Here is a 23919-nt window from a genome sequence, read left to right on the forward strand (position 1 = left end):
AATTTTAGTTAAGAAACATCCTGACAGTAAGATCACCTAAAGCAGCTAAAAAACCTCAAATGATAAAAGAGTAAATAAGCATTTTAAGGATATTTGCTGGAATTTTATGTGGCCACACATATTAATTCAAAGTATATTACTAAAATGTAATGAAAACAGCTCTAAAAATATATCCAGCAAGTAAATTTCCACTCTGCAAAAAGTTTGGTCAAATTTTATCTGCTTGCTTATACAAGTTTCATTTAATAAAAACAAAATGATAACGCTACTATATTAACACTTGACTAAAGTCTTCTATTCCATAAGTTTCATAAGGTAGTAAACCACAATACTAGCTTATCCTAATGAGATGCCAGAACTTTATGCAAAAAACAACATATTCAAAATAATTGTTTTTTTTCTTTTGTGGAAAGCTTTAGTCTTTTATCTAGTTTCAGAAGCAAAAAGATAACAGTAGTTTCAAATTTGAATAAATATTGTTTCACAAATTAATCTATCAGTATTCAGAGTTACCAAAACAAGAAGAATCTGGAGAACTCAATAGGCTCATAAGAAGCAATCAATCACCCTAATATTTACATACATACTCGTACCACATCTAATGACTAACCAATGAGACGCTTTAATTGCTGTTCATTGGCTTCTGAGTTATTGCATTCCTAATTTGCTTGCTATAAGAATATATCCAACATACAAAATAAAGATTTAGTGTTCATAGCAGACATACATTGGCAAACTTTCGCACAGTTGATGTCAAGATGTTCAATAGCCATTTATTTTCAGCGAGCAGGTACAGGTGGCTAGTTGCATGCACTGGTTTGATAACTAACATACTTAACTGCGGCTATGCATTTTCTACAATGGCCATGCTGCCTCTACATTTACAGAGGCACTATGGAGAAAGAACTTTATCGGTCAATATCGGAACTGTACAGCTTGCAATGTGCTTCATGGGAGGTAAGCCAGCTGAGTAGCAAATAGATTTCCTAATAACGATGTTTCGCAAGTTGTTTAGAAACCTTTTAAAACATAGATGAACTACCACTGTTATTAAATATGTTGGTTCAATATGATTATTAGGGATTGAATAAACCAGCATTGTTTCTTTAAAATTGGCAATCTCATTTAGTGTGTACTATTATTACTAAACTTTCTGTAGGTTCAAGCGAGATTGAAAAGTTAAGTTCAGGTATATTTCACTACTTGAAACTTACTCTGTATTAAAATTTTTTAAAATAGCTAAGCAGGTAAAGCTAGCCTACAAACATACAGAATCAGCTCTACGAAAATTTACTCGGAGTTATGTGGGCACACAGAGGTATTAGCATTTGCATATTAAAGTAAAATATACTTACATGTTTTTTAATTACATTTACATACATATAGGCCAACTAAAATCAAAAGTGGTTTCATAGTATGTAGAAAATTATAATGAAATTATTAGATGTCCTTGATTAAAGTTAGTAAATTCTGAAGCTGAATGTATATATTTTCAATAAGACCAATGATATAAATTAACCAATTGTATTCTTGATGCAAAGTAAATGTTTTAATGAATGCTCAATATGTATTTGATTTAGGAAATGACTTGATTACCCAATTATGATTACAATTGTTTGTAATTATTATATAAGTCAGCTGCTGATGAACTCTAGGTTTTACTCTTCATATTCTTCTTGAAAAGCAAATGTTTGAGAAACGTAATATTCAATCATTTGTTATTAACTGTATGCCTATTTAGGACAGCGACTAAAGATATGTACATATATGTATATATAGCTAACTCGAAATGTTGATCATATATTTACTTCACACTTAATTGCTACAAAAATAAACTTTGAAATATTATTTGTACATAAGTATACTTGCATACAAACAGGAAAGAAGAAAATTTGATGAGAGGCACAGAAGTCACTCTCAGTCTTACTCAGTTCATTGTGTATGAAATATAGTGAAAGGTTAAACAGAAAATTTGTGGCATTATTTTTCCATCTATTATTTATTCTGTTATCAGAAATGTAGCTTATGAACACTTTTATGTGTATCACATAAACTATAGTTTGATATTCTACCTAAGAGTACTGGCATGTATATCATCTAAGTTATAACATAATACTCTACCTATGATTACTGGTAATTATATAGTCTAAGATATAACATGATACTCTACCTAGTAAAAATAGTATATAGGCTATATAGTTTAGGCTATATCACAACTTTTTGTATGAAGTTGACAGAGTATAGGTAAATATATAAGATTTAGCATCATTGAAGTACGTGCCCTGTATTGTTTGCATCAACTATTATAGCACACGACTAACCAGGTGTTGCTCAGCACTACTTTGTAGGGTGCTTTATCCGACATTTTCTAACGGAGTTGTCAGTTTAATCTGATATATATTTTTCAGTACTACCGGGCAATCTAATAAGGCAAAAGCTTGGAGAGAGACGGACTCAAGCTATTGCTGCTGTGCTTACTGTAGTAGGATTGACTTCTACCGCCTTTTCTAGAGAGCCATGGCAGGGCATGCTAGCAAGTGGTGTTCTATATGGTAAAATAGTTGTTCTAGACTTGGTAATTATATCTTAATATTATTTTTAATTGTGAGGTCTTGTCCTGTCAATGCACTATCTATTCATAATTGCTAAATGAATTTAATCCATTTTATTTAAAGTTTTAAACACTTTTTTTATATAAAAGTGTTCAAGTGTTAACAGAGCTCTAAACACACACCTGATTGCAACCATCTGACTAATTTTAAGACTACATAGACTCAATATATGCAATGCTTATTTGTTAGTTATGGGCTGCTTTTTTAAAGCAGCTTCTTTCTAACTTGTGAAATATTACCAACATTTGATAGCAGTGCTGGTTTGTTACTATACTGTTATACATTGTTTATTCTTGTATCAAAACACCACAGATGACTCACATAAATAAGAAACATTAATTAAATTAAATGCAAAATTTTCAGTCAATAAAAAGGTCACATTTTATTTTGAGTAAAATAGCTGCCGACAAGTTAATGTTCAGTTAAATTGTTGCATGTCCCAATAGCTGCAATAATTACAAAATCAAATACATCGAAACCTCTATTTGAATGCCATCTTTATTTGAACGCCACTGCTAATAGAACACCACTAAAAAAAGTTAAAAAGTACAACTCCACCCTTTAATTATACTCCACTTTTGTTTGTCTGCTACTTCGATGTTTTTGATTTTTACAAACCAATAATAGAAAGTGATCAGTAGAAAGATATCCACAAAATAGTACGGATAATGACTCAGTTGCATCAATAACAATAAACTTTTGTGTTTTTGCTGTACTGGCTGCCATGATTTTAGTGATTATGTACCTGAAAGAATGATTGTCACGTTCATCAGAACTATACTCTTATTCCAAGTCGCTTAGGTCTAAACCATATCAGTTGTTGTCAGATTCGTTCATGTGGTTTAAAATTTTATCTAAAGACTTTAAAGTGTTTTGATGAACAATGAGCATATTCTCTTTAAAAGTACTTCATTGTTTTTACTGTACAGCGTAATAGCAGCCATTATTATGGCGTATTCCAACTTTAAAATGCTAACATTACCTTTAAGAATTTTAAAATGTTATGTAGGTTCCTCTAACTCTAAAACTTTAAGTTTTTTTCAAAGTTTTAAAAGCGACACCTTCGAAGTGCTTAGCAGCACCATTTTGATATTTTGTAATCAAAGTAGTTTCTTGTTTGATCTGATACTTCGATGTATATGAAAAACAGCTTAGGAAAAATGCTGAGGCAAACAGCATTAATGTTGATTTGCCTAAAGGAGAGCATAAAATATAAGCTAAATTAGCATCATTTTGCCCCGTGAAAGAGTTACATTTATTTTTCAGAATTCTTACAAGCGAGTCGAAAAATACAACCTCATCCTCTATTTAAGCGCCACCTCTTATTAAACACCCCTATTAGGCAATGGTTAAAATAGAATGACATGACATTCAAATAGATGTTTTACTGTACGTGAACTACATCCAACTCTTTAATCTTATCTATAGAATTATAAATTCATTGCGTGTGTAGTAGTAATCATTTTACTGATAACTTCTACAAATGTTTATTAGAGACTGGCTCAAAACTCTTAACAAGAACACAAAATTTCTAACGATTCAGGAAATAAAATATTTAACACATAATAAACATTTTATAGTTCACGTAATATTTTTGGTACTTTTCTTTTGAGATAAAAACGAAGCTTTTTCCATGCTAGACTTATTTATAAAATAAGTTTTTTCTCTTTTAGGAACTGGTGCAGCTCTAAATCACGTCGTGTCTTACTCCATGAACAACATATATTTTCCCTCTCACCAGCTTCCTCTCTCAATAGCCATGATGGTGAGCTTCAACATCGCTGAAATTGGATGGCCTCCACTAGTAGGTAGGTCCAGTTCTGCTTCCTAATGAATTACTCCTAAAGTATTAAAACAACTTTTTATCTTTAAACCAGTTCAAATGGTTTCTATACAATGATGCAATATCCAAAATGTTTTGCAGTGTTGTTCGTTAACTTTTTACTGGTTTGAGCATGCACCGGGTCTGTTAGCATACACAAGATTTATGCAGTAGAAACTACTACAACACAAATAATTTATTTCAGGAATGCTTGCGCTATAGAGATTTTATGTTATAGAGCAGTAAAGTACATGCAAATTGCCTAATTTGTGCTAAGACCTTTTCAAAGCTATCCCTTTGGCCATACAAAAACTATACCTAATTATTCTAATTGATTGTATTACATGCAGTTGTATTGCAATACAACTGCAGTTTCATTTATTTGCATTTTAATTGCAACTTTTCTGTTTTTTCTTATCACTTTCGCACATTTTTGTCTTTTTTTAACTCTTTTGCATTAATTTCACAACAGGCTAACAACAGGAAGTAGTTTGAAGTTTAGTAATCAGAACAGTTTATTTATTTTTCTAGACAAGAAGGTGTATATTGCAAAGGAAAACAACCAACACATATCTTAAACAAAAAACGTATATATATAGTTTACTGTAGTAAGATTTTGATAATATAGTTTTACAATAGTTTAAGAGAAGTGCACATCTTTTACATCTATTCACTAGCTTTTTTTATTTTCTTTAGATAGCAAGGTCAATTCTGCAAAAAAAATTAATAACAAATAAGTTATACACCTACAATGAAGTAAAACAAAAAATTATTTTAGCATAATAAAAGTGGTGTCTATCTATTTGCTGTTTATTTATCTTTAGAGAGACTAGCTTATCATAAAATACAATATAGCTTTAGACGATGCTCCAACTTGCGATATTCAGATTTGTAGACTGATGCTATAATACCTGCTCCATCCAATAGCTTTTAATGATATGCTTTTACAAATATTTCTCAAGTACGCAGTTACCTATTCTTTTTTTTGTCAACACCTGTGATAATTTATTATGAGGAACTAGAACATCATGGAACTTGTGTATATAATAAAGACAACGCCATAAGTGAGTCAGTTTTTTTTACAAGTGCGACAAAAGATAAACGCACATGTTACCATAACTTTAGGTTAAATGAAACTTTTTACATAGTATAAAGCAAATACTTTACATAAACTTTCCACATTATGTGAAAATAACATTATAGGAGGTATATGATATAGAAGCGTTTACTGTAGCAGCAGTTAACAAACATAACAGCAAACAGATGATTTTAAACACAGTTTGGTTGTAGATTCAATGATGGAGAATCTCGACTTCAAAATGACATTCATCGCTCTCGGAAGTTTGAACACACTGAACTTTGTGGCCGCACTTATTTACACTCCAGAATATGCTAGTAAGAAAGATGTTACCAATCAGAATACTACAGAAACACAAAAGAAAGAACTAAGTATTAAAGGTTCGCCTGACTGAACTAGTTGCTTCATTGTTGTGAATACTACAAATTTCGTTCTCAACTTAACACCTAGTTTTACGTAATAACTAAAGTATAGCATCAGAAGCTTTCAAATTTATTTTATTACAAGCAATTTTTCCGTAGTACTGTACAAATATGAAAAATACAAGCAGCCTTATTTATCTAATATGTCCCTTGACGTTGTAACCTCCCGCACAGTTTACGTAACCAAATTTAGTAACCCGAACTTGTGTAGGTGGAAGGTTTGCTAAACAGGCCATAAAGGTAGGCTCTCGTAGGCCAGAAAGCAAGAATATATCATAGCTGGTAGAAATGTAGTGCATCAGGTAAAAAATTAGTCCTGCAAAAGGTTTGCTAAACACTTGTCGGCCAAAAGGCAGGAATATATCATCTCCAGGATGCTGGTGGAAATGTAGTGCATCAGGTAAAAAATTAGTCCTGCAAAAGGTTTGCTAAACACTTGTAGGCCAAAAGGCAGGAATATATCATCTCCAGAGGTTTGGAGGAAATGTATTGCATCATGAAAACAAAACGGATGAGCCTGAAGGAAAGATTTCGGATTGCATATTTGAAGACAAGGAAATGAAAAAAGAGAAAAGGTACTTTATGTGTCACAAATATATTCATAAATATACAGAACATCATCATACAAATGCCAAAATACGCCAATAAAGTCAGAGTATAAAATATTTCCTGAATAGTTGTAAAGAATCAAGGTAGAAGATCAATTTAAGCATGCATGTTACATATCTGCTTTTTTGATGAAATGAATTGGAATGTTGCTTCAGGGTTGCTTTGAAAATTTTTAAACTTAAGCTTGAAGGTTTAACAACAAATTTTAAGTTTGACTTTGAGGTTTTAGCTACTTTACACTTTTTTCAGTGAAAGAAAAAAAACTGATTTGAGAGAGGTGATACGGATTGTCCGTCAGTCAAGCCGCATTTCACAGGTGCTTCTTGTCGGTAGCTCAGACATTGGAATTGATGTAAGAAGCTAATTAAATTTTTCAATTTGAATATTTATTTCTCATAATAATCTAGAGACAGCTGAAATAGAGCCAACACTACTAGTAATGTTTTTCATCAAAACCTGAACTGCATTGAAATGTCAGGTTATTGCACATAACTGTTTAGAACCCTGTTTGAATTGAGCATATTTGCTTATCAGTTACATTCATCATTTGAGAAGATCAAAGGATGACGTTATTGTACTTGCAGTTGCATGGGCGCAGCGTGTCTCAAGGCATTTTTAACTTTTCTTATGTGTCATCATCAATTTGTGGTTAATTAGTCTCATATGATGTATGTGTCTGCAATACACATTCAGAAAGCATATACATAAAAAACTTATTCTCTCAATTGCAGAGCTCATATTAAGAGGTCAGTTTTTTTCATGGTATATGTGTCTGTGGCGACATAAAATAAATGTGAAGTAAGCTCGTGTGGCTAAATAGGTAGGGCGTCGGACTAGCAAACAGGAAGTTCTGAGATCAAGTCTTCTGTGGCAAGGTGTTTTTAATTCTTGTATTTAATAACTATAGCTGGACATATACAACGACAACAAACTTTGCAAAAGAGGTATAAATATTATATGTGTCCTCATGAGCATATATACATGAAAATACTAGGTGGATGCCTGGCATAGTGTGAGTGTAAAAAAATCACTTTACTAACAATAACAGGTAATGTGGTTGCCACTGGCTAATATGAGTAATTTACAATCTATGTTGCTAAACTTACCAATAAAAACTGTTAGAGCAAGCTTTAGTGACGTTGCGTGTAACGCCGTGTCGCTTTGCATATTTTAACTTAGATAATGAATCATCAACCAATGAGTCTATTGCATCATGTGTAGCCTAGTAGATTAGCTTGCTGCTTTGTAAACAAGAGGTTCCAAAATCAAACCTTCTGCGAAATATAATGTTAGTGATTGGATTTTATTCGTTATAGCTGGACAAACCCCGAATGATAAAATTTAAGATTTATAAATTTGTATATACATGTATGTATACATGTATACACACATATATATATATATAAATATATATATATACATATTTATATATATATATCTAAATATATATATATTTACATGTATATATATTTACACATATCTACTATATAAACGGCAATCGTTGTCTGTCTGTCTATCTGTCTATCTATCTGTCTATCTGTCTGTCCGCCTTATAGAGCGGTCTTTTCTTTTATCGTCGTACGAATTTCGGTCGTACGAAGCGAACTGAATTAATATGTGTAGTAACGGTAAATAAATTATAGAGTGATCTTTCTTTTTTCATTCGGTCGAACGAAGCCAACCGAATTAATATGAGTACTAATTATCGTAATTTCATAATATCGTAATTTCGTAATATGGACTATTAACCGCTACTTTTCTCTGACGATTTGAGCCAAGCGGCTTATATAAAGGTGTGGCGATTCTGTTGTTTTTCTTTCACCGCTCGAGCGCATTAACCGAAATCCCCTTTTAGCACGCTTTTTAAACGGCAAATTTTCTGCCGTAGTAAAAAGAACCTTTCCTGAGTTCTGCGGCCTATACAAAGGTGTCTATACAGCTATACAAATGTACTATTCATTAAATAAAATAAATTAACGAGTAGTTATTTACATGCAATTAATATTTACTGCCAACGTGTAACGAGAAGGTCACGTAAACGTTTGTTTCTTGGAGCCACTAGAAAAACGCGCTTCTCACCTACTAAATTTCCACATCAAAAAGGTAAGTGTTTCTTACACGATGTTGTATTGTCTATGAATTGCCACATCTCCACTACTTAATAACGTTGGATTTGCCGCTTTTCGTGATAGTGGGTCATGTTCATTTCCTTCAGCAGCCGAGTTACTAATTTTTTCCAGCTACGAGTAGGCCTACTGTAACTTACTATTACAGAACTTTCACGAGTAATCCAAGGGTTGTGATACGCTATTGTGAAAAGAAAGAGAGCAGCTGCTATCGACTTACTGTCACCCTGCATCAGCCATGACCAGCTATACGTCGCCTGCTCAAAAGTAGGCACACGCCGAAAACTGTTTCTTCATACGCCCGACAGAAAAACCAAAATTTTTTTCTATCTGCATGTGTTGCATCGAACTAAGGGATAGAGAAAGGGAGAGAGGGAGAGCGAGGAGGAGAGAGGGGAGAGAGGGAGAGAGAGAGGGAGAGAGAAAGAAGGGGAGAGAGAGGGAGAGCGAGGAGGAGAGGGGGGGATAGAGAGGGGGAAGAGGGAGAGAGAGAGGGGAGAGAGGGGAGAGAGGGGAGAGACGGAGAGAGGGGAAAAAGGGGAAAGAGGGAGAGAAGGAGAGAGAGAGAGGGAGAGCGAGGAGGAGAGGGGGGGGGGAGAGAGAGAGAGGGAGAGAAAGAGGGAGGGAGAGAGAGAGGGGAGAGAGGGAGAGAGGAGAGAGAGGGAGAGAGGGGAGAGACGGAGAGAGGGAGATGTAACTGCATAGTTGGCGTTGTTTTACAGTATGAAAGACAACTCTCAAAAAACCTCTTGCTGTACAAGAATCTGATCCCGTTGACGGGTAATGCAGCTAGTATATATATATATATATACTAATATATCTAGTGGAAATCTTCTGACTAAAAAGTGCTCAATGCCATAAAGGCAGTGCATATAAAATAATTTAAAAGAAGATAAAAATTGTGACTATTATATTTACACTACTAATAGTTTCGTGTTAAAAACACTCATCAGGTGACATTCATTTATGCGCAGAAGCTTATATATACGTAGGAACATACAAGCTAGGCAGTGATCTTATAATGAGGCATGCAAGCACTGTAAATTCCCAAATTGATGGCAGTAGTAAAAGTGCAAAGGCTAAGCAATAAAATTGTAAACAATAAATGGGATGAGAAAAGCTAATCTATTAACTGTTTATTAGCAAAAATTTACTTGACTGTCTACACCCAGATACCATTTCAGATTTCTTATTCAGTGTCGCCATATGTGGCTTGTACATAATGTAGAATTTTTCCCACAGACATAGTTCGCACTTCTTGGCACGATTATTGTAAGCTGCTGATCTGTGGATAATATTCCATTTGATGGTATGCATGATGTTTTTCTCTTTGAGGGACCATACATGTTCGCTTAGCCTGGTTGCTGATCTTTTGCTGGTATTGATGAAGGAAGACTTGTGGTTGGCGTACCTCTTCTTAAACGTATTTTCGGTTAATCCGATGTAGGTCTCTTTATTGTTATTTGTGCTTACTGTAGCTTGATATATAATTTGCTCAGTAAGGCATTGACCATTTAATGGACACTCGGTAGGTTGTCTGCAATTACAGCCTGGGTTTATATTGTTCCCGGTCTTAGTTGGTGGTATTTTCTTATTATTGCAGTTGTTAATGATACCTTTAACGCTTTTCATGCAACTATAACTAATCTTCACAGTGTTTTTGTTAAAGACCTTGTGTAAGTTGCTCATTGGAGGAAAGTATGTTGCTATTAGTTTGAGAAATTGTCTCCCTATATTGGTTCTGACTTCTTTATTAAACGGAGGGTTATACCAAGTGATGTTTCGTTTTCTTGTTTTGTGCTTATTGTTGTTGTTATTCTTTCTATATATCAGTTGGTGGCTATATCCACTTTTATTTATTGCTTCTTGGTATGGTTTAATGTGCTTGTTGAATGAAGCTTCATCAGATGACAGTTCTGATAGTCTATTGTTGATGTTCTCAGGGATAGCTTTTAGGATGCACGGTGGGTGGTTAGATTGTTGGTGCACGTACACGGGTATGTTGCCGGGTGTATATAAACCCAGGCTGTAATTGCAGACAACCTACCGAGTGTCTATTAAATGGTCAATGCCTTACTGAGCAAATTATATATCAAGCTACAGTAAGCACAAATAACAATAAAGAGACCTACATCGGATTAACCGAAAATACGTTTAAGAAGAGGTACGCCAACCACAAGTCTTCCTTCATCAATACCAGCAAAAGATCAGCAACCAGGCTAAGCGAACATGTATGGTCCCTCAAAGAGAAAAACATCATGCATACCATCAAATGGAATATTATCCACAGATCAGCAGCTTACAATAATCGTGCCAAGAAGTGCGAACTATGTCTGTGGGAAAAATTCTACATTATGTACAAGCCACATATGGCGACACTGAATAAGAAATCTGAAATGGTATCTGGGTGTAGACACTCAAGTAAATTTTTGCTAATAAACAGTTAATAGATTAGCTTTTCTCATCCCATTTATTGTTTACAATTTTATTGCTTAGCCTTTGCACTTTTACTACTGCCATCAATTTGGGAATTTACAGTGCTTGCATGCCTCATTATAAGATCACTGCCTAGCTTGTATGTTCCTACGTATATATAAGCTTCTGCGCATAAATGAATGTCACCTGATGAGTGTTTTTAACACGAAACTATTAGTAGTGTAAATATAATAGTCAAAATTTTTATCTTTTAAATTATTCTATATATATATATATATACATACTAGTCAAATGCTCGGCATTGGTCGGGGGTCATAAAATTTATTTTAACATAAAACAACGGCTACTACACCAACTTTCAAAGTTCATATCAGGAGAAAAGTGTTTTGGGCAGTTCATATGAATTGAGAGAAAAAGAAAGCAACTTTAAAAGTTTTTAAAACTTTTCAAAAAACTGTAACTTTTAAAGTTCATCTAAAAAAAAAGTGTTTTGCTGAAATATGTTTAAAAAAACAACTGTAAAGATGCTTAAAAATAACTGTGAAATAATTAGCAAGTGATAGCTAAATATAGTCTGTGTTGATATGACTACAATGAAAAATTATTTGGTATACAAATACAAGGTTTTAATTCATTTCATTGTGGTAGCGAAAATATTGTATAGAGTGATTTAGAAACATTTAGCAATTATCTAGAGCAAACACTTCTTGGTTAACATCATCAAAAGTTAATATATGTACTGTAGATATTAAAGATTAGTAACAGAATAATTTGTCAACTTTATTAGCTATATTACCTACAGTAACTTTAGTGTATTTATTATGTTTAGAAAAAAAGTGTAATATTACAATGTACTACATGCAGTTCATATCGTGGAGAGTACTTAAATTTGATACGGATGTATAACATGAATGTTGAATTCAACTTAATTGAATTTAGCTTCCTAAACACAGATTTACTTAAAGCTAAATTTTATTATGTATTTTGCTAAACTTCAAGTTTCAACTAAAATTGTATCGCTTACCTGTTATCAAATTTGTTTTTGCTATAACTTATGAAAATAATGCTGAGCTGCGAGTGCGAGCGATGTATATATCTTTTAGATCTTATAAAAAGAATTTTGGCAAATCGGATAATGACATTGTCATTTGATTGTAGCCAGTACACCAGTGTCAAATTTTCATTTCGAGAAAAACTTTTGTTGATATCGTATTGTAGAAAAGAGTATCACCTAATGACAAAAAAGTATCGCATTTCATAGAGAAAGGCAAAAAATCTTTCAACAGGGCCATGGTAACCCGTGGAGGCACTGTGTTATTTAATAATTTAGCATGAGCAATTGCAAGAGGGTTTACAGTATATGAAAAGAGCTAAGCGAATGGTAAAACAATAAGAACCTTGTGGTTTGGAGTCCTTGTTTACAAACTTGTGGTTGTGACCTTTGTCAGCTTAAGTAGAGTACGAAGCGTAATTTTCATTCATAGATTTTAATCACTATTGTACTTACACCAAACGACGACGATGGCGGCAAACTTGGAGATTTATATAGATATATATGTATATACATGTACATGTATATAGGTTTATGTATATATAGTTTTTAGTTTTATTTTACTAGGTTTCACACAGATATGGATTTTAACAGAAGTAAGTACAATCAATAGCTAATCACTGATATTGACAAAATGGAAAAGTAGCAAATGTGCAAAAGTTGGTTTTCAATCTATGTTTGTTAAATAACAATAACTTTGTAGGAAGACAACCTTGAGGAAAAGTTTAATGAGGAGACAAAGTCTACGAAGAGTTCAAAAAGTGATAACTCCTTGCTGCCTATCTTTAAAACTAAAGGAGTAAGTGAATCAAGCTTTTATATAACTTTTATATATCAGAAGTCTGTATTTAGAGATCTGAAAAGTTGTTAGAGATTTTTAATTGTTCTTTTTGTTTATTTCAATGAAGGTGTAAATAGAGGGCAAGTACTGTGCACTAAAATAGTGTCAGTTGAAAAAGCCAATTATATTAGCTGCTATTCATGAGACATGTTAGATTTGTTGTAAAGGACAATCCATATTCTACATATTGTTAAACTTAGTACAGAATTTTGATGTTTTATGATTGGTTAAAGGCTAAAAACTCGCTAATACATTGCAATGGGGCTTAGCTCTGCCTCAAAGTTAATTTAACAGATTTTCGTCCAGAGAATAAAGACCTGCGTCATATTTTACTCTGGCTATTGTCATGCTATATGAATGTTTGTTAAACTGGTAGCTCAAGTGTAACAGGAAAAACATAAATGTAAAACTTGTTTTTATTTTTCAATGTTTGTAGTGCACAGGCAAATGTAAAAAGTTAGCTGAATTTTGTTTGTAGCAGTCTGAAACTTTTGTAGCAGAACAAGTCTGCAATAAAAGCTAAATTTGAATTTGCAAGCTGCATTGCAGTTATTTGAAAAAAAATTGAATAGTTTCTAGCTTTAAAAAAATAACATTTGTTTGAAGTAAAACCCAAATTTGTGTACAAAGTAAAAACATGCATGTATGACTGCTTTATGTCTTGTTCCTATTATCATTTTTTAAGCATTTTATTAATATGAGCTTTAAAAAATATGAATATTCAAGGATTGATTAAACTCAACTAAAAGTAGATGATTCATATAAAATGTGTAAAGATGCATGAGTATCAATCCGGTTAGATAAGATGATTTAATAATTTCAAAAAAACTACAGTTTCATTGGTTATGCCGATGCAATGTAGACAACATACTAAATACCATACATAATGTTAATGTTTGAAACTGAAACAGCTGTTTTCTATAATTATTTACATCTGCGAGCCAACCTAATTAATCTTCATGGAAAAATTGGTGAATTAATAATGTGTTGCAAAAGTGCCTCCTAAATCCTCACAACATCAGGGTAACAGTACATAGTCGGTCATTGGTGTAGGTTTTAGCTAGTACAGTTTCCAAGAGACAGAGCTTCTAGAATGTTAGTTGTCAAAATTTTAAACAAGCTGCCATCATTATGCTAGGTTTTTGTACCACTCATCTAACTTTGCTTGTCAACAACATACTTTTTGACAGAATCAAGTTAGGAATTTTTGTTGACCACTGAGCTGCAACGCTCAGAAAAATTCCTCTTGTTCAGGTAAGGAATGTTAAGGCAACCTGACTGGCGTGACCTAAATATTAGTAGCAACTCTGTATGTGCCGGTGTGAATAAATTAGTTACTAATTTAACACGTCTCTTTATATGGGGTTTTATATTGGGGTTGGATATAAATTTAGATAATAATTGATACTCGTATAAATGGTATGTATGTCTATCCGTAGGCCTACTTCGTCTAAATTAAGCTACCTAAACCCTACAACCGCTATATATGCTTGATCAAAAAACCTAGGAAAATAATCTAAGTCAAAGAAATTGTAGATTAATCTTGTGAAACTTACCAAAAGCTTTTCTCAATAAGCAAATCATTACTTTTAGTTCAAAAATGATCAAAAGAAAAACTTATGGCCAAGTTGTTTCCAAATCTTTCAGATCAAATATGACTCGGTGAAAAGGCCATTTTTAAGATTGATGCTCTTGATTCAACCAATTTCAAAAACTCCTGTACAAGCTACCTTGGAAACACAAGAGCTACTAATCGCTAAAAAACTTGATCGTCTAAAGGAAATTGTTAACTCCCCAATAAAAATCTTAATTTGTCCTTGGCCTGTAGAGTCGCCTCCTCATAATCTTATTTGGAACAATTAATCTCCCGTTATTTTCCATAGAAACTTTGCATTCAAACTTGATTAGTTATTAGACAGATGATGGCCTATGTTTTAAAGGCCATCATTTTGACACCATTAGAATTCAAGAGACTTTAATTTTCAAGCAAACTGAACTTTGCGATGTCTGTGACTAAGAGTCAAAGACAAACACTAAAAGTCTTTTGACTGAACCTTACAGAGACTGTGGTCTCTTATGGTCAACTTTATTTAGACTGTTTAAGTGTTGGCAATCCTAACTTTTGTACATTTTGTACCAAGAAGCATGTCAGAAATAGTGTTTCAAAATCTGCCCAGTAAACCTTTTACAAGATCACATTTCAGTTATCTAATTATCATTACCATGAAGTACTATCATAATTGGCGTTCACATTTATTTTCATACAAAACAAAAATATCCTCACGACATATTTGCTTGGTTACATTTTTTAAACATCTTCTACTATCCAGGCAATAAAAAATATCTGCTCTAGTTTAACATGTTGTGCAACAAACTGTTTTATTAAAAACAAAAGACAGCTCTTTCTAGCAACCGAAAGCGTTCATGAACTATTAGCTGCTAATTCAACTTAGCAATATCTCGTTTTCAGTTTAATTTTTCATGACATCTTATTTTATACTACTTTCAAATTTTAATTATAGGGATTGGCATCATAAGTAAAACCAACTATATATTTACGATATTAATAGAATTTGCCCCAAGTTTGCACGTAGCGACCTCTTCATATTTTTAAGAAGATGGCTAGATATTATCCTTAAAACAAAGTGCAATACAATTTCAGGCCAAAAAAGCTTTTTATTATTCTGATTTTCTATCATAAATTTTTTTTACAAAAAATGGCTTAAAAATATTACAAATTGCTAGCAACTTGTGAAATTTGGTAAAAATTTATTTTTGTAGTTAATGTGAACTATTCAAGCAATTGTCCTCTTACTTCCAATATAGTAAGTTAAAATGACACCAAGTTTTGATGCTTCTCATACAATACGCTATTACATCATTTATGTTTGTATTAAAAGATTACCAAAGACGGTTTTCAGTTTTTTGGTCTTGTTAAAACTAAATATTTTGTGAAAACTTTTGTTTAAAAGAAAACTACTATCAACCGTAATAAAGGAGTCAATTCATATTGATTACAGTAAATGTGTAAACTTTTGCTATTTTCACACCTTGAACGCTGAACATGTCAAACTGACAATATGCATGTTTTCTAGCTTGATATGCAATTAATCATTACAATTTCGCTAAAATATGTTGGGTTGAGTTTGTTTAATAAAGTTGCCCAGGCTTTCGATACGGTCCGTATTGATCAATAAAACAGGCTCCTAAACACTTTTCTGCTTTGAAGCAATTCGCCTTTCAAATCCCTTGGAAACCCTGTAATTTAAATTGCTCTAAATAATGACCGTTGATATAACTATGAAATAAAACTTATTTAAAAAATACACCAAAAACTTTGAGTCAGGCACAAAATAAATCACAAACATTAAGTAAAGATAAAACCAAGTACATCTTCCAACACCTAGCTTCTGTGTTTCTTGCAAACAATGTTCAGATATACTAGTGTAATTGAAACGTAAAATTTCTTGATCTCTAATTGCAGGCGTATCATTAATTGTAGATGTCAATAATCAATTGCAGGTGTCAATCTTTAATTGCAGATGCTCAGCTACCTGCTTGTCGCTCTGCTAACCACTGGAGGACTCGCTTGTTTTTATGCGGTTCTTGGCGACTACACCTACCACAACCTTGGATTTACTTTGACAGAATTTAGCTTTGGTGAGCAAACATAAAAGATGACTTCCATCTGACCAACTGCATTATAGCATTTCAAACATTTTATGCAAAGTAATTTATGCTGTACATACAAGCATCACAAAACGTGGTTATTTTTATGTCTCTTATTGGTTAACCTTATAGTAGCTGTAAGAAGGCCATAAATTGGATTTGTTTCCATAATGTGAACTCAGTTAATTTAGCTTCTGTCATACTGACTAGCGGTTACTTTGGTAACATTCTTCATATTTTTCTAATACCAGATAAGATCTTTCAAGCTAATTAGTTTCTATAAATATGTTGTTATTCAACTAAGAAGATTCAAAGAGAAAATTTTATAAATACTTATAAATTTGTTTTCAAAGAGAATAGTGAGACCACTAAGGATACATAACAGAATACTGAGATAAATAAGTGTTTGATTGAAACTGCTAGAATGGAGCTTAGGAAGGTCATTAATATAGCTAACCAATAGACACAGAGAGGTCAGTAGTACAGCTATACTAGATGGTTGAACAGGGTGGTATGTTTGGAGAAAACCGTTTACCTATAAACCTTATTTCACATTTTGATACTAGCATTTGTTGACATCTACAAAACTCATATCTGTTAAAATCCATAAATGCATTGTTATTCTTTACTTTTCATCATATAGCTTTCTTTTAATTCCCCTAACATAAGACTATATACTGTATGCCTACTTTTAAATATATTAATATACTTGACATCTAAGTTTTAGTATCTTAAAAGGACTTCACTCTTTTCAACTCTGAAGGATTCTTGTTACTCATATTATTCAAAGTTATCTGACCTGACATCTGGTTAATGAGAGTCATGTTTAAAAAGTGCATAAAAAGGCTCTGTTGCTATGAAGTTTAATTTTATTTAACTTCTCTTTACACTTTCTTTACAATTACAATGCTAGTAGTATTTGTTGAGGCTGATTATGCTACTAAATGAGACTATTTATTACAAAGTTGGGCCCCCATAGTATATGTGATATTAACACTTTTGAAAATCTAAAAATTCTATAAAATAAAAGTCGCCTAACGACACGCTAAAAAACACCAATGAGCTTCAATGAGCTGAATTTGCAGACCTAAAAATAAAAATATGTGTGTGATGCTATAAGTCTATTAATAAGAAGGCTGCAGTTTTTTGGATGTAATGAATAGACTGTAGTCTGTGGTTATAATTGGTATTCTGTAGTTTACAGTCATGATTGATACACGGTAGTCTTGGCTTATAATGTATATCCTGTAATCTGTGGTCATGATAGTTAAACTGTTAAATTGTCAAATTGTTAAATTGTTTTAGTCATAATTTATCCGTGGTAATCTGAGGTCAAAATTCACACTCAGTAATATGTGGTCGTAATTGTCACACTATAGTATATAGTCATTGATACACTTTAGTTTGTTTTCATAATTCCTACACTCTAGTCAGTGACCATAATTGGTACACAGAGTATGTGGTCATAATTGATACAATGTAGTCTGTTGATATAATTGATATACTGTAGCCTGTGGTCGCAGTTGTTAACCTGTAGCTATAGAAACTGTGTAGACTATAAATAAAGAAAATGTACCATCTACATAGGCAATTTTTTCTAGCACAGCTTTTAGGCTTTGTTATCAAGGAAAACAAAAATGATACATGAAACATGAAAACCATGGATGATATTTGATAAGCAAAGTTTATAGCAAGACTGACCAGAAGAATAAAGCTTGAGTCCTACAAGCTGATTGATATGCTTGCTCGGCTAGTAAGTTGCATATTCTTATATTTGTCAGGAATTGTTCTCAAAGGAGTAGCACAGCTGATAGTAACCATTGGACTCACCCTTCTCACCAACTACTTCCTGGTCAGCTCATCTGTCATATACTGTGTGGGACAGATGGGGATGCTTTCAGCAGTTGGGCTTATGCTTGTAAAGCCCTCAACAGGTTAATAGGCTTAAAGCTACTTTTAGAGTATTTATACTGACTTGTACAAGAAAATTAATAAACTTTAGGGGCATGCTTTAAAATAGCTTGTGTTCAAAGTCAATTGAGTTAGTTTTATGGTACAAAATATATAAAGTTAAAAATAAGAAAACAATGTGAGTTATTTTCTAATGAATAATTTATTTAATTGCTTTACTAATATCAGTATCTATGCAACCTTGACCTTTTTAGATGCACAGGGTATGAGTAGTTGTAAACAGTTGATAACTAAACATACTAATAGTATGTTTGTAAATTAATTTCAAGTCAAATGAATGTATATTTCTGTATATTCTTTTTTAGAGGTTTTCTATGTAATCATGGTAATATGTGGGATATTCAAAGGACTGCAGTTGTCATCTTTTTTTGGAGTCTGTCTTGAGCTGACGTCACCAGAGCAGTCCGTTACCGCCTACTCTGTTGAGTTATTTTTTGATGGACTTGGAGCCTTGACCCTTCCCTATCTTGCTAGTATGTAACTTCTGATCTAATGTTATTGATAAATTTTATCTGTTTTGTTAAATCGTTCAAGGTAACTCAGTTTACCTCTTCACATAATTATGGGTTTAGCTTGGATGGAATTTGTGCAACTATTACCTGCAAAATTACTCTAAAAACTTTTATCCCACTGGTCTATTTTAATGACAGCTAATTTATACATAAAACACAAAATTCTAAATTTTACAATTAAAATTACCACATTTTCATAGATGGCTATAACTTACAATGGTACAACTTACAACTATGAAATGGTTATAAGTTACAGCATCTAAAACCTATTTAAATGTACAATAAATTTATTCAATACAGTTTGTTGTTCTTTCGACTATGCTATTCACTTCATAAATGTACAATTTTGTTTCAGTTGAAGCTCAAGTAAATTGGAACATAAATGCTGGTCTGTATTTGTCAATGGGAATATTTGGACTAGGAATCGCCTTTATGATGCACCTCATCTGTACACGACTCACATCTGCTAAGGTTTACAAGCCAGACACTGCCAAAGATGACATTAGGTCTACTAGTATTGATTGGTTAAACAAGACGTAAAAGACTGAGAATTCTAAATTTTACTATCAAAGAGCTACTGCAACTCACTCTCATATGACACGTGGTGTTTTTACTTTAAGTAAGGTTTGTTGAGTATATGAAGTTTTTTATTGCTAAATAATACTTAGCAAAGTTTCTCCATTTTTTAAGCTGTATAGTCTATGTCAGTCTAAATTAACCATTAGTTACAACCTGCTGTTTTGGAAAGACTCTTAGTTTTTCTGATGACAGGAAAAAAAATACAACATTTACTTTAATGGCTTTTCTAAAACTAATATATAGCTTCATTACAATGATTATGGACATTGAAATAAATGGCTACATAACACTCTCAGCTAATCTCTCCAGCATTATGTTATAAGTTAGCTGAACTATTTTAAGCTTCATATTACTATAAAACTGCTAGTTATGGTTTTTGAGCTCATGAAATGTTTGAATAAAGGCTGAAACATGAACATACAAGTTTGATTGAAAATGACTCTATACTTGAGTTTAATTACAATAAGAAGCTCAATATAGTTATAAAAATCAAGTTTGTCTAAAAAACTGCCAATATTATTTTAAGGCTTAAGTTTCAATTTACTAGCTCCTTCAGTCATAAACATTACTTCAACATAACGCAATGAGAACTGTAAAATTTAAGTGCCACAAAATAAAAAGTGAGATCATCAAACTTTCTGTTTGAGATGAAACTGACATATCTGCAAACTGGAATGGAAAACCTAATATAAAACTAAGTAAAAGGTGATCATCCAGAATGGCTGACAAAAGGGTCAAACTGTATTCATAGAGAAAGAGCAAATACAAGGAATGATTTTCTAGAACAACCAGCTAATAAAATGTTTGCGCATCATCTGAGAACGGTTTTTATGAATAGAGGCAAACAAGTTTGTCAAACACATAAATCAGCATATGACCAGTCAGTGTTCAAAATGAATCGTACGATACACCTACAGAGCTAAACACCATCTGCTAGTAAATTGAACATTCTACCAAAACAACAGAAAACATACTAATCTTTCCTAAACTATGGTTGACCACAAGAATGTCAATGACCTAATTCCCCATGGTTAGGTCATTGAAAGCCTGAAGCTGTAGAATGCCCAGCCTTCTCACCCTGTGGTGTTTATCAAGATTTCATAAATCTACTGGAAGACAGCATTGATGACTAATTGCAAACAACTAGTGTCAAAATCAAGCTTTACAGATACCAAAGTGACTTCCTATCACTGCTGCTCACTATCATTCTAAGCAACATGATGGAGTGAACTTGTTATAAGCTTAAAGCACATAAATTACATAATTTCTTTTATTATATATTTCAATACATCAGAGTCTTGGCTTTTGAATGAGCCTATATTCAATACACAAAGAAGAATAGAACTATGAAAAGCGGGGTGTCAAAAGTATGTCCTGCAAAAAAAACCACTTGGTTCAAGTACTCAAAATGTGACGACATAATTTTCATTTAGCCTTAGGTCGTCGATCCCTTTTGCTGCTATTGAGGCTGCGTTATTCTGTGACAATCGGTGCTGTTAAACCCGGAGAGCGCTAATAATAAACTAAGATTCTGGATAATCAACAATGCCCACGAACGTGCTAACGCCCGACCAATACAAACACATGTTCTGGGTTAATTAACTATGCTTCAATAAATGTACTGTCGTTGATAAATGGAATGAAATCACATTGATTAAATAATGACCTGCGGTTGCGTGGCCCTAGGACTAAATGTCAATCGCACTTTCGCCGAGATCACGCAATGCTTGAAATTAATTAGTCTCAGTCCTCACCCTTAACATCACATTAAAAATAAAGAGATAGTGCATAATATCATCGGGGAAATATAGTATGGTTCTTGGAGTCTGAGGTACTTATCATAGAAATAATATGTACATGGAGAACTAATGACACTGATTCCTTTGTCATCTTCATTCGTTCTCTGGAGTTTTCCTACCTTCGCCTGCCACTAGCGTCATTATCGTCATTATGGTAGTCGATAAATAAGCGGTAAGACCACACAATAACGAATATGAGAATTGTGACGTCACAATTTTCGAGACTATGCCAGTAAACCTTTGGCAATTCACCTTCGGCGAATTGCCAAAAGAAATGGTTTCTTTTTTGCCGATTTCAAAGTAACTGTCATTTTGGAAACTTTTGAGTACTTTGGTATTCTAACTGATGTCCCAAGCAGTGAAAGTAAAGGAAATGATGATGATATTTTTTTCTAGCGATTCTTATGAGAGTTTTACAATATTTAATTATAAGTTTGGATGACTATTGAAGTGTTATAGTTACACTAACAACATCGATGATGGGCATACCTGCCAACCCAAGAGTGGGGTAATGCGTGCAATTTTGTTTTGGAGCAATTGATGTATCAATGATAGTATAAATTTAAATTGTAGAAATTGGGGCAAAAATCTCACGCATTTCTCACACATTTTCATTTTTTTTGGTGATTGCGTGAGTCTCTCGCCCAATGCGTGAGAGTTGGCAAATATGGTGATGGGCAACATATTACTCTTATTATTTTTCTAAATAGTTTTGTTAAATAGATTTTCTAAAAATCTACATAAATATCACAACTTCTTGATATTGTTAGCTATGATGCTTTGAAATGTAAACAAAATTGTGCATTGGTTTTCTATTATTACTATAATAATAATATGGGTTATTCTAATAATATCGGCGCATTTTACTTTTAATATTGGCCAATATTGCATTTCTCCTAGTGCAGGGGAAAGATATAAACATATAATCTTTTCCTTTCATTATTGCTGTTTGTTGTATTTAATAACACCCACACCCAGTACATTACAGCTACCATTGCAGTTATCCTATTGCACTGCAGTACCATTTGACTGCTAATATTGCATTTCTCAACCATCTGTACCCTTTCTTTTTTTCAATATCACTTTGGTCGTGGGCTGTATGACAGTGGAATTTCCAGTACATCTTATTGAGGTCTACAGCATGAAGAATGGAATGAGTTTCGATATTGAAAAGCGTAGAAGGAAAGATCCTCAGGAAATATTGTATCATTCATGCAGATGACTCGGAAATCCCGACTGGTACCACCAATAATACAAATAAAGGGTACATGTCCTTAAGAATTATATAAAGCAACATTAACTGCAAAGTAGAAGAGCATCACAAGGTTCTTAGCAAGTACAAGAAACAAGTTTGGCAGGTCTCACAAAACTAGCTCAAAGCTAGGAACTAGGTCATGACTATAACTACCTATCAGTGCCAGCAATGAGATACCCAGCATGCATAAGATAGTGGATTAGGGAATTTAAGGAGGTGACATACATGGCAACTCGCAAGCACTGAGCATGCATAGAGCACTCTACCCAAAGTCTGACACTGCTAAATTATACTTTAGAAAACAAAAGAGGAGCAGAGAAGTGTACAGCTGGCTGTGAAAAAAGAGTCGAGTGTAAAAACCTATCCAGCCTCTATGGCCATCACGGACAAATTGCTAACAGAATTTTCCTCAGTTGCTACGACAATGGGACAGGAAACTAATGAAGAAAAACTTGACTGATACTAAAATATTCCCATGGTGACTTCTATCAGCAGGCACCATAAAGCAGGCATCGGTAGTTACAACTTTCAGCAGACATACGCATGGCGAAACAAAGGTTGCCTAACAGCCAATACAGAGTTAGGAATCAAGGCTCCCAATTAGACAACTTCAAACACTGATCTATTGTATTACCACCAAAAATGATCGGTCTGTGCGGGGATGAACTATCCACAACATTGTAAGTAGATGCAAATAGCTAGCAGATAATACCTGCATTGAGCAGCATAACCATGTTGCAAGTGTAGTGTACAGAAGTTTATGCAATGAATATGGCTTCAATAAGCAACAACACTAGTAGGAAGCTCCTGATAAGGTCAAAGAGAATGATTGCGCTAAGCTCTTCTGCAACTCCTATATTTGAACAGGCAAGCACATCTTCGCAAATCAGCTAGATATTATGAAATTAGACAGATAGCAAGAGAGCGACTATAATAGAAATAGTAGTACCCATTGATTTCTACAAAGCCATCAAAGAAGAGATTAAAGTATTTACATTTAATCTGTATACGTTGTAGATTTCAGCCAGTTATTAAATTAAACTGACAACTCAGTAATAACGTTTTATAATCAGAGTCAAGCTCCTCAGCCTTTCGCCTCAACTTCTAAATTCTTCTTGCAATCTATCCCAAGCTCTA

The 23919-nt window shown here is 33.3% G+C and overlaps 1 protein-coding gene across 2 annotated transcripts; it reads left to right on the forward strand.

Annotated features, from left to right (window-relative positions):
* The first annotated feature begins 737 nt into the window (after positions 1–737).
* Positions 738–20144, forward strand: LOC137397650 (uncharacterized). Of its 2 annotated transcripts, none has more exons than XM_068083953.1 (11): positions 738–957; positions 2409–2575; positions 4286–4420; positions 5725–5892; positions 6377–6509; positions 6793–6895; positions 12860–12955; positions 16540–16657; positions 18448–18600; positions 18943–19110; positions 19505–20144. In XM_068083953.1, exons 3-11 carry the CDS (start codon positions 4324–4326, stop codon positions 19687–19689), a joined length of 1221 nt encoding a protein of 406 aa, XP_067940054.1. In that variant the 5' UTR covers positions 738–957; positions 2409–2575; positions 4286–4323; the 3' UTR covers positions 19690–20144. The 2 variants fall into 2 exon arrangements, with proteins under 2 accessions (XP_067940054.1, XP_067940053.1); XM_068083952.1 differs by having other exon boundaries at positions 2409–2552.
* The last annotated feature ends 3775 nt before the right edge of the window (positions 20145–23919 follow it).

Source organism: Watersipora subatra, chromosome 5 (assembly GCF_963576615.1).
Source record: "Watersipora subatra chromosome 5, tzWatSuba1.1, whole genome shotgun sequence".
NCBI classification, from domain to species: Eukaryota; Metazoa; Bryozoa; class Gymnolaemata; order Cheilostomatida; family Watersiporidae; genus Watersipora; species Watersipora subatra.

What these genes read in the sequence shown, in the direction of transcription:
- LOC137397650 (XM_068083952.1), top strand. Translation starts at nt 759, where the DNA reads ATGTTCAATAGCCATTTATTTTCAGCGAGCAGGTACAGGTGGCTAGTT. An exon ending in TGCAATGTGCTTCATGGGAG is followed by an intron (nt 958 to 2,408) that starts GTAAGCCAGCTG and finishes TATATTTTTCAG; the next exon opens with TACTACCGGGCAATCTAATA. An exon ending in GCTCAGACATTGGAATTGAT is followed by an intron (nt 6,896 to 12,859) that starts GTAAGAAGCTAA and finishes ATAACTTTGTAG; the next exon opens with GAAGACAACCTTGAGGAAAA.